The sequence below is a fragment of the Perissodus microlepis genome, chromosome 20 (assembly GCF_051167445.1).
Source record: "Perissodus microlepis isolate ML-2025 ecotype Zambia chromosome 20, ASM5116744v1, whole genome shotgun sequence".
NCBI classification, from domain to species: domain Eukaryota; kingdom Metazoa; phylum Chordata; class Actinopteri; order Cichliformes; family Cichlidae; genus Perissodus; species Perissodus microlepis.
Window position 1 is genome coordinate 11,626,935 of NC_140480.1, and position 12,097 is coordinate 11,639,031.

Here is a 12,097-nt window from a genome sequence, read left to right on the forward strand (position 1 = left end):
ATGATATCATCAGCGCTGGGGCTTCAGGGTGAACTAGGCGCTTGGCTAATAGCTCATCGTTCTGTCTGTGGCAAGTCCCGCTACGCTTTTGACAGGATTTCACTAATTAGCGAGACAGTTAACAATCACAGTGTTGCCCAGAGCCCGCTCGGTTCGCCCTGTGGTCTACCCCGTAGCTCGCACTGATGCTGAACAGTAAGCACACACATGATTAAACTTCTCATCCTATTTTGATGTGGTCATCATGTGCGGATGACCGTTTTTCATCACGCTTTCAAAGATGTGTTGGCTTCAATTTTAACTCCCCGTAATGGGGAAAGAAAGCCGATGACGTTGGAAAATGATTTCTGGAGCTGTTGTATAAAAAAACTCACTTCAGGCAACTGATGAGACATTTTTAGTCTTCCATCCATCTACAAGGTTGGCAAGAGAGCGCCTCCAGGTTGGCATAAACAAAAATGTTTATGTGACGAGCCTGGAACGACGTCAAGCATACGGCTCTATATCTTCGACTCGCAGCTCCTCACACAAACACTCAGAGGTGTGAAAACCGGGCTACGGTGTGCAGATCATCATGCTGCCGTGGACGCTCATACCTCACACTCACTCAGAAACAACTGGCTGGAGAATTCTGTCACATATCCGTATGTGCCTTTTGATGTGTCTTTGCTGCTTGTTGATGGCGTTAGCATTCCAGTTGTTTGTCCTCTGTCCTTGACCTCCCTTGTCTTTGTCCACACGTGTCTTTGTCTCATGTGAATGTCCTTCACTGTCTTTCCTTTTCACTCAAGCCAACTGACCAATGAGATCCCAGAGTAAGTAGACTTTAACACTGGGTATTTACCCAAGTTTCAAATCCAGTCCGACTAACAGCAGTAAAAAATTTTTAAAAAAATCCATGTTTGATAACCCAAATGCAAAGATTAAAGCACATTCAGTTTCCAGTCTTAATATCCACACAGAACTCATCTTAACCGTTAAAGCCAGATTTTCACATCCAAGACCCATATCCATAATTTCATTTGACAGGTTTTCTTATTTTTAATGCATCATGCACTGTCATTAGCTCCTGTCTTTTTTTCCTTTCAGTGCAAAGGGAAGCATGAATGTTTGCATGATAAGCATTGTGCACAGCCCTCCGAGAAAATGAATTGCTGTACTGAGAATGTGCAATATTTTATGCATGGTTGTAGCTCGTTCATAAACAAAATGAATTGCCACGTGCTTTATGCTGAATGGCATTAAGCGCTAATGTGAGAAATGAATGAGACCCCTTGAAAACTACAAGAGGAGGTTATACTAAATACAACTCAACCTAGTTTCTGGTGCCTGTGGACTTTGTGCGCGGGAAAACCCTCGGTTATGCTTTAGTTATTAAAGGTTTTTCTTCCTGCTCATTAGCTCGGTAGGTAACCTCTTTTTTTAAAAAGCGCTGAAGCAGAATTCGGCTCAAATTAAGCCGACTGGATTCCGCCCAGAGTTCCACTCCATGCCAGGGCTTCTGTCATTTCATTTTTGCCAGATCTCTAACTGTAATTGTGAATAATTACAGAGTCGACTGTACAGAAAGGCTGTGACATGTTAATCACAGATTTGTCTCCCTTTGTAGACTAGACCTCCAATTGAGATCTCTCTCCTCAGTGTGTAGCCATGGGCATCAATCTCACTTAGCAGGAGGGGACAGCGGTCCTTGAAGCCAGACTGTCAAAAGTTTAATGGATGTCACATTTACTAAGAGCCACAATGAGGGTGAATCTAAGCATACCAGGCTCTTGGTGCAGCTCTCTAAAGGAGCACAATCAATTGGGTGGGATTTGATCTGGTAAAAGGAATGAATACATTTCTCGGCCATTAAGTGGCGCTAAGGCCAAAATGTCAAACTTTAACCCTGGGTTAATGTTTTGGTTACTATTTACAGCACCCCTTTGATCACTCCTCCTCCTCCATATCTGGAAGCTCAGGTCGATTACGCTCAAGCTCCATTATTTCAGAGACAAATCATATCTGGCCATGACTCTCAACTGATACGCGCTTGACCCCATTTTTGGACAATTGCCCAATTTTTCTCATTCGCTGCTTTCATCTCTGGACAGAAGGTAATTGGTGCAGCACTGTAGCGTGCAGAGCCATAAATATAAAGGAGCTGGTCAATAATTGGACGCTGACTTAAAGCGAGCTCTGCACCTCAGTGGACACTGACCATGAATGTGCTTAATCTTGATGCTTCACTCTTTTAAAAAATGCTTGATCCCAAGGCATTTTGGAGAGTTAGTCATCCATCTTAATCTCAGCAATTCCCTTAAGAACCTTTTTATGGTTGTGGTGTTATCAAGGCTAAGCTACACTCTTCCTATGATCACACAACAGTTGTTATCGACTTGATGTGGTCGATATTGTAGTAGAGCAGATAAGGTATGCTTTTTGCAGCTCCAGGCCTAAACTAGACCTCCTCCCTCCCTCCCTTTCTCCTTGTTGCCCCTTGCGCTTACACTGCATGCCGTTGACTTTCTCCCCCTGAAAGTCCCGAGTCTCTGGAGAACCCATCCGACCAGAGGTGAGTCTCTCAAAGCTATCAAAAATGTGGTGCTGTCGGCTTGCGTATCACCTCCTCATTCCTCCCCTTCCCTCCAGACAACCCCTCGTCGACCTCTCACAGGGCTAAATCCTCCTCCGCAGAGACAACACTGTTTCCATTACTGAGATAGAGTTACCAATACGAAAGGCAAAGAGCCTCTGCATATGCTTCAATAAATTCTGAAAAAGTTAAGAGCTCTGATAACAGCACAAATCCATCCAGAGCTGCAGTCTCTTTGCAATAGCTGTCCTCCCACATGGCTTTTATTATTCTAAGCACTACTGCCACCTAGAGTTGAAACGTAGGTCCACACCCTGAGAGGCCTTTTTCAGCTTTGAAAAAAATCTGAGAAGATAAAACTCTTCCATTTCCAAAAAGAAACAGCATCACAGCAGAAATCTATGAAGTCTGTGGTGTATGTGAGATCTAGAGCGCTGTGCGCCGCCGTTGTTTTATTCATGATATATTCAGCACTTTTAATAACCTTGACCTTATCACTGACAATCCGCTCCAGTGGAGATTTATTGGGCCCTGTAAGCTCTTTGAGGGTTTGCCAGGAGAAGGTTCAGTAAGCTGTATTTTTTGTTAGTTTTTTTTTTTTTCTCTCTGGAGAAATTTTTTTTTTTTTTTTTTTTTTGGTGTGTGTGTGTTCCTGTTTACCTCAGCAGTTTTGGTTAATCAAGGGGGTCGATGTTTGTAACCTAAGCATGTTTTTGGAAAAGAAAATCCTTTTTTTCCCCTCTGCTTCTGCTGAGGCGACTGGCATCATTTTTGGCATGAGCTTTCAAAGTTTATTTCCTCCAAAGTTAAATATCATCTTACTGCTTTGTTTAGACATCATTTAATGGAAGATAAACAGGAAAAAAAATGAAGAAAATCTCCTCGAGGTTAAGGAGAGCTGCCATTCTCATTCTCTCTGTATTCCCTCCCATTTCCTGTCCTGTTTGTACTCCCATGTGCTTCCCTGTTTGCTGTGCTGACTCCCTTGCCTTGTTGTCTGTCTTGTCTTGTCAAATCTGTCTTCAGGTCTGTGGTGTTGTTTTTTTGTTTGTTTTTTGTTTTAATTGAATCCACGTGTTGTTGGTTCTTTGTCGTACGTGCCCTCATCTTGTCTCTGTGTTTGTGTTTAAATACCCTTTGAAGACATTGGAAGTAGTTCCATTTTGCTGATGTGCAAACAAATGTGCAGAGACTGAAGCTACGTCCACACGTACCCGGGTATTTTTGAAAACGCAGATTTTTCAATGCGTTTGCACCATTCGTACACACGTAAACGGCGTTTTTGGTCACTGAAAACGGAGATTTATAAAAACTCCGGCCAGGGTGGATATTTTTGAAAACTCAGTTTTTGCATTTACGTGTGGACGAGAAAAACGGAGAAAACGCATAAAACGCAGCGTCAAAGGTGTGCGCCTTTTTTGACGTCACACTGTGCGCCACGTTATTTTTTCGGTGAAATGAATTTCTGCAATACTGTTACTGTTACTTGTACTCTCTGCAGTGTTTAAATGCTTACATATACACACACAGTTACTGTCCCTCCACACATACGACTCGGTTCTGCTTCTATGCCCCATCTTTGTTTACTATTTCCCACCGAGGCTTCTAGACTTCTGATTGGCCAACATTTCTACACGGTTAGGAATATATCGCCACCTGTTGCTTTGGCATGTTCCTAGCAGCGTTTTCCTTCATTTCTGCCTTTACGTGTGGACGGGATTCTTTTTTAAAACGAAAGCGGAAAATTTCCGTTTTCAAAAATACCCGTGTACGTGTGTACGTAGCCTGAATGATGAGGTATGATTGCCTGGATGTCTGCTGTATCTCTGGTGGACTCACGCAGGACCTTTGTTAGTGCGTTTGTATGCAGACATGGATGTGCGGTGTTGTCTGTCTGTGCACGAATTCAGCAGAGGCACATTGCTCTGTGTACTTTTCTCGCGCAGCGGTGACAGTGGCTTACAGTGCCTCTTAAGGATAGAAGGGAAGTCTCCTAGTCTCTGCATCCAAATCACCCTGGCAGCTGTAGCAGTCAAGAGACGGGAGATCAAACAGCTGCCTAAACAACACACACAGAGCAATGCACAAAGCAACAAAGGAAGCAGTAGGCAGCAGTGCAGTTCAGGCTCAGTAGGATGTAGAAAAGCTAATAGCGAAACAGCCTCCTGCTACTCACCCAGCATCCTGATTCTCCTTCAAAATCCCGGTAACTCTGTTAGCATGTGATTGCAGAGTTAAAGCTACAAAGTTTTCTTTCTAAATATGTAAGCAAACAGAACCAGATGTCATCACAGGTAATGCACCTTTGAGACGACAGCACAGGACCCTTGCTTCCTATATGCAATATCCATAGGTATGTTAAAGATTAGAAATCTTTTTGATGTAGCAGACAAATAAATGAACATGTATTTTCTCTCCTTCTAGCGAGAAGGCTCTGCTGGTGAACAAATTTGAACTGAGCATCCGAACTGACACGACCCAGGGTCTGGTGCTGTGGAGCGGAAAGGGCGTGGAGCGCTCAGACTACATTGCCCTAGCAATTGTAGATGGACATGTCCAAATGACCTATGACCTGGGCTCCAAACCCGTGGTGCTGCGCTCTACTGTGCGTGTTGACACCAACAGCTGGATACGCATCAAGGCCAGCAGGTAAGACGGGAGACGATAGGTAACAGGGGATCAGTGATGGAAGCTTTTACATTTAGACCAGGATTAGAATTAATCCATATTGTGTTTGTGCTGCTGCATACTGTGATCTCCTGCACATGGATCCTCGGCTACACAGCGATCCCTCACACTGAGATGACTCTGATTAGTTCCAGATTAACGTTATTTTCATGCCTGGTCATGCACGAGGATGATATTATGCATCAAATTGCTTTGACACGGTAATGAATGTTCAAAAAGGAAGAACATCCTGCAATATCCACACACACACACACACACACATAGGCAGGAAATAAATGAGTAAAAAAAATAAGAAAAGTGAATGCGTATTTGAATGTGTATTTCCCTTTCATACACATCACTGTATTTTGCTCTGTAGATGACTTGATTTAAAAGAATAGAAAGACAGTATGAATAACATTAATATAGCTGCAAGCAGTGAAGACGAAGGTCCAAGCAGACTGTGAGCATTTGAACTGTTGTTGACCTCTCAGGACAGCTGTAGACATACCACATGCTTAAATTGCTATAATCTTAACAACTAGGACTTTCAAACCGTAGAACCTCTGCCTCACCAGAGAAGTGAAAATGACTTTGCCTCTGCAAAAACTTGGCTCACTAGACATATCATATATGCATATCTGTGGTATTCCCCTTGTTTTATGTAAACTCAAAAGCTTTAAAACAGTCAGAAAATGCATGTGATGTTAGTCTGAAAAAGTCTCATCATTCATGGAGTTTCACGTTTTGTCACACATTAGTGAACCTTGGGGACATTTTTGTAACTCAGAGATTACAAAATGTGTGAAATCAATCATTAACAGATTTAATGCTTGAGACCTTAGATTGTGCAAACTTGCACTAATCCATCCAGCCAACTATGAAGTCTAAACCTGTTGCATATGTGTTGCTACCCGGAGGTGGAGTCTGATGCACTTTAATGCATAAGCTTAGTACTACTACCAAACATGGGTCTCAAGCGCAAAAAGTGCAAAGTGCAAAAACAAATGCCCTTCAGACTTTTCCAGTAGTCAAGCCTGGATGAAATAAATGCATGAGTTACTTTCTCAAAGTCAGCAGATGACAGTTTTCGCAAGGGCCCACAGCTGGAAGAGGGTGGCTTTAACAACAGAATTTATTTGATCAGTTTGTTAGGACAGATGACGTTGTACTTACCACAAAACTAGTCAGTCACATCATAAACAGTTTTTGATACAGTTGAGCCTTGTCTATACAAACCTGTAGCAGGTGCATAGACACTCACCGACACTCACTTTCCTGTCTTCCTCCCACGTTCTGCCAGAGGGTTCTTAATGTTAAAAGGGAGTTTTTCCTCACCACTGTCGCCAAAGCACTTACTCAGAGGGAGTCATCAGATTGTTGGGCTTTTCTCTGTATTCTTAAACTGTCTTTACCTTACAATATAAAGTGTATTGAGGTAACTGTTGTTATGATTTGGTGCTATATACATAAAATTTGAATTGAATTTATTAGTTACACTTGCTGGCACTGGATTGGACCCCATTTTGCCTTCAGAACTAAATAATTTCTTCGTGCCAGAGAATCAGTAAGAGATTGCTTTGTGGGTATATCCTAGAAGATTTCTGAAATACCAATAACCACGCCATGTTAAAAGTCACTTAAATCACATTTCTTCCTCATTTTGATGCGCAGCTTGAACTGCAGTAGGTCGTCTAGGCTACGTCTTAATGCCAAGGTGACATGTATGACCAGATAATTGTGTTAACAAGTAGTTGAAAATGTGTACCTAATGTAGTGGCCAGTGACTGTAGGTACATGTGCACGAACAATAAATAACACTTGAATTAGAGAAAATAACATTTAGTAAATGAATAATGGATAGAAGAGAAAAAACACGAAGTGTGCCAAACTTTTCTGTCCCATGGTGATGTCACTTTAATGGATTTCTTCATTAAAAATAAATTCATTGCCCAAACTCAACACCTTCCCTGCGACCCCTGCATTATCGTTGGTGAGCATTTTACGTTCGGCATCACGGCGACTGGTCACGTGGGGGGATAATTTGTTCGGTTTCATCACGTAAGGCGGGAATAATCGATCCCTGAAAAGCTGCTCCATCCATTTCAAACAGGAACTAGGCCAAATCTCATCCCAGACTAACAGGGAGACCGCATGAGAAGATGACATCATTTCGATGGTAATGATGGTGTAAATCGCAGCATGTGGCATACGACTCACAAAGCTGCATAGCTAGCTGTGTTTGTGGCTTGCCTCTAATGACAGTCTCTCTGCTGGAAGTCCACTTTAGCGGGGTTCAAATCAGCTCTGTCTTCACAATTCTTAAGTGTGTGCTAATGCGCCACATGGAGCCACCTCAAATAAATGGTGCTCTAACGGCATCTGTTAGCTGGTAGACAGGCACATTTAGAACACTGCTTGGCAAAGGCAGTTATGTGAGTGCTTAGTATACTGGCAGTCGAGCAATAGAGTCTTGATGCCTCAAACTAAACGAAACTGCAATTTAAAGCTATTCGCTGTGACACACACGTACTCACTTCCAGTGCCCTTCTCCTTTTGTCTTTCTCCTCTTTAGAGCACTTCGAGATGGCTCTCTACAGGTTGGCAACGAGGCACCGGTGACAGGGTCATCACCTCTGGCATCAACACAGCTGGACACAGATGGAGCACTCTGGCTGGGTAGGTGGCCACACATGCAGGAAAAAGTGGAACTCTTAATTCAGACTTGAAAATGTGCCTAGCTATGCCATACATAAAGCATGGCAATGCTTGTAATTGTGCAGAATAGTGCTTTTTCATCCTAGCCACTGGTTGGGCTGCCAAAAAGTGAGCAATGAAGTCAATGCTCTTGAAGAGGATAAGCAAAGCTTCTGGCAGGTGAAAAAAGATTGCAGTTTAGGCAAAAAAAAAAAATGTCCAAGCCTATTCAGGTATTGAGTTGAGAAATGAAAGGCTATCTGACTAACTCCAAAGTTGCCTGCTCTCCTGAATTGAAAATGACCAAAGTCGGCCCGTTATCTACCTTGAGTTCAATTTAAGCTGAACTTGGCTCAGAGAAATCGTTTTTGAAAGAACACACACAGCACCGCTGGATTGAACATTCTGAGGAAATAACATTGAAGACAGGCAGCAAAATCAAGTCAGAATGTTCTTTAAAATGCACAGTGCACAGCGAAAAAAGACGCAGGTCTGTGAGGAGAAGCAGCCCGAGTGACATTTAAAGAGTCTCGCCGCATGTAAGAGGTGTGCTCGTGCTCTCAGGTACACGTACACAAACACAAGGAGGCAGCGCAGTGGAACAGGTGCTGAGCGAGCCCTGCAGCAAGAATATATAATCCTCACGTAGCCCTCCCATCGAGAGCCCTTCTCCCTTTTTAAATCCCCTTTTCGCTGTTCATCATTAATTCATCTGTAACTCGCATGAAATTAGCCCTGTCGACTCCTGATTCTGAGGCACACAATCCGATTAATGTGGGCAGGGACAGGGGATGTAAAGAGCTCAGCGGGAATGTGAACTCTCGGCCTCACAAAACATGGAAGAGATGGAGGTGCGGGGGTGAAATGAGTCGCACGGGCATCAAGTAAAGAGGAAAAGGGATGCAGGAGGGTTCTGACCCTGTAGATACCAAAGAGGGAAACAGAAAAGAGGGCTAAATAGGTAAGGCATGGAAAATGAAGGTTTGGTCTCTCTCCCCCTAAGAACAGATTCAAAGTAATTCTGAATATGTTGAAAATGTTTCACACTGTCTTAGTGAGAAAGACACTAATGACTACTTTATGTTTGCTCAAAACACCATCAAAAGAGGAAGCTGAGCAGGCACCCAAAAGTTAGGAGAGCTGGAAGAATTACACCCGTAATGATTTGAGAGAGTTTGCTAAAGGTGAAATTGTGGTGGTTAGACGACTGGATCAGAGCATCTCCAGATCTGCAGCCCTTGTGAGGTGTTCCCCGTTACAGTGGTCAGTGTCTATTAAAAGTGGTCCAAGGAAGGAAGTCTAAGGAGCTTGGAAAGAAAAGCGTCTGGACTTCTTTAAGTTGTTTGAAGACGTTTCACCTCTCATCCGAGAAGCTTCTTCAGTTCTAAGGTCAAATGGTGGAGAGTCCCAGATTTAAACCCAGTGGGAGTATCCCCCCAAAGAGGGACAAAAGGACCCCCTGATGATCCTCTACCTAATCACATGAGCCAAAGTGTGAAAACGGGTGTGGGTCACAATCAGCCAGGGTTTCGGGTGAGCTCATTGTGAAACCTTGCCCCACCCTATCATGTGATTTCCTGAGGTCAGATGGCCCAGGATGTGAGTGGGCGTTAAGGCGTCTGGGAAGGGATCTCAAAACTGGATTATAGATGGCAGACAGTTGGTGTCGTAAGCCACCACCTCTGTTCAAAGATGGTCGCTCACAGTGGACGTAAATGGCTTCTTTCACTCCTCTTTCAAACCATCTGTCCTCTCTGTCCAAAATGTGAACATTGGCATCCTTGAAAGATTGACCTTTGAGGGACCTTTTAAGGAGGCGGTCTGCTTTCCTCCACCCCAGAGAGAAGGGTTACATCTCCTGGGGTCCGGGTACAGTTTGCCCCTCTGGGGCCAGGGGTACCTGAACCTGGGATATAGAGTATGTTTGGGGAGTGTGAATGTGTGTACAGTGTCTATTTGTGTCTGTCTCCACGTCGGGTGAGTGCCGAGTATTTGTTTGTGTATATGGGGGTGGGAATGCATGTTTGTGCCTGTTCGTCTGTGTCTTTATGTCAGCTTGGGTCGTAGACTCCACCTCTCTGGGAACATCTCAGGCTCTCCGAGGTATGGAGGCCTATCTCTCCTCACCACACTCCCTGCCAGTGGCCGATGCCCTCAGACGTTGGTGTGTTGGTGGTTCTTGGTGTCTGGGGCTGGGCGCTCATGTATGTACCGGCTCACTCCTGGTGGCCGATTGGCGGGGCCTGGTGCCTGTGGCCCGGCTGTGCCCCTTCCGGGGGGTGGGGTGCCCTCTGGCCTCTGGGCCTGAGGCCCGGTCCTTTCTGGCACAGCTGGCTGCCGGCAGAGCCTGCAGGCACATCACTGCAACCCCCTCTGGCCTCTGCTCCGTGGCTGCTGGGTGACCTCTCGTTTGGAGCTCTCCTCAGATCTTCCCAGGAGGGTGGCACGGTTGCCCCCCTGGTGGTCCACCTTGGGTGCTCGTATTCTGGGGCCTCTGGATGTCTGGGGCCTGGATCTCCTACATACCTGCTTCATGCCCTGGGGGACGGGGCTATGGCACCCCACACTCCCTAGCAGATCGTTACATGGAGAAACCTTTTGAATACAAGTGTGCCGATCCACACAGGTGTGCACACGGGTGTTCACAGACACAAAGTTCACCTTTCTTGGCTGCAACCTCAAAGCACATTGTGCGCTGTCGATCTTGCGTACTGCACACTAACATGTAAGCTATTAAGACTCGACTGTACACTGTGATCGTGTTTTCCTTCGAAACAGTAAGTTCCGTTGAAGCAGCCTTTCAACAACTCTCTCTGTCTCTCGCTAGCAAAGTTGACCCAGACAACAAAGTAAAGCTAGTTTTCAATAAATAATAAATAAATCACACAGCAATAGTACATTCATGTAGTTGTAAAAATCATGATAATATATTAAGTAATCCAAAGTATTCAGAATACGTTACAAAATACATTTTGGGGCATGTATTCTGTAATCTGTAGTGGAATACATTTTAAAAGTAACCTTCCCAACACTGGTTGTGGTCATAAGTTTATATAGCATTTATCATGGGCATGAATGTCATGGTAGTTTGGGGTGTTTTCATTATTTCTTAGAACTGTTCTTTTTCCAGGGTGAGATAATTCTACACCATACATCTTTAATGACTTTAGAAAACAAGAATTTGGTGCACAAGTTTGAAATTATTTGGTATTTTCTTAAATCACAAATATTTAAATAAAGGCTAAACATATACACCCCCACTAATATTTGGCTTAGGAAGTTGCCCATAGATCAGACACTTTTTGTAGCCATCAACAGGCTTCCAGCATAATCCTCTTTTTGGCAGAATTAGTAGAGTTTATTTAAACTGTTTGGATTCCTGGCACAGACTCAGCTTTTAAGCATAGTCCACAATGTTCAATAGATCAGACTCTACCTTTAACATCTGCAAACTTGCTGCAAACCATTAGCTCCGTTTCTGTGGGGGGGTTTTGAGCCACAGAGGAAAAGAATGATTTTCTGCTTTTAGTTTCTTTGAAATAAGTACGAGAAGAAGTGGGTAGTTAGCAGCTGTATACAAGTGGCGGCCCAGAGTTCGAAAAACACAACAACATAAAAAAACAAAAAAAGTGACCATTTCTGAAATGTTTTGTTTTTAGTTTTCTTTTGCTTTCAGGATGCTGTTGTGTTTTGTACCTCAGGGCCAACTCAGCTATGAGCAGCAAAGAGCAGCACGTATAAGAAATCAGACTTCTATATACACAAAGGCTTCCAGAGGGCTGAGAAGACTAGGTGATGGACATGTGATACACGGGGAGTTTACAGCACGGCAGTGAGCGCTTAGCACCAAAGATGGAAACAAATTAAAAATAATGAGGATGTTAAGCATTCATCATTTTATACTCCGTCACCACCTTTCTTTTGTAGTGTTTTTTTTTGTACTTTATACACCGTGTCAAATTAAAAGAACATTCTCTCTTCTCTGTCTGACTTCAGTTTTGTGTGACTGCCGTGCTAGGCTCCATCTCACTTTGATCACGGCAGTCTAACAAATACACTGTCATCCTGTCATGTCCATCAGCTGGTGTCATAGCGAAAAATATCAAAGGCTGTAATACAACCTGACAAAACCATGTAGCTGCTTTTGTAGTTTGTACC

General features: G+C 43.7%; 1 protein-coding gene across 7 annotated transcripts in view; it reads left to right on the top strand.

The window, feature by feature from the left end:
• agrn (agrin) overlaps nt 1-12,097 on the top strand; it is a 259,295-nt gene that overhangs the window by 243,898 nt on the left and 3,300 nt on the right. For 4 of the 7 annotated variants that reach the window (XM_084918149.1, XM_084918150.1, XM_084918156.1 and 1 more), the window contains 4 exons: nt 792-815; nt 2,522-2,554; nt 5,000-5,224; nt 7,818-7,921. In XM_084918149.1, coding sequence (XP_084774275.1) covers nt 792-815; nt 2,522-2,554; nt 5,000-5,224; nt 7,818-7,921 — 386 coding nt within the window. The remainder of the gene's footprint in view (nt 1-791; nt 816-2,521; nt 2,555-4,999; nt 5,225-7,817; nt 7,922-12,097) is intronic. The other 3 variants (XM_084918152.1, XM_084918151.1, XM_084918153.1) reach the window with 3 other exon arrangements.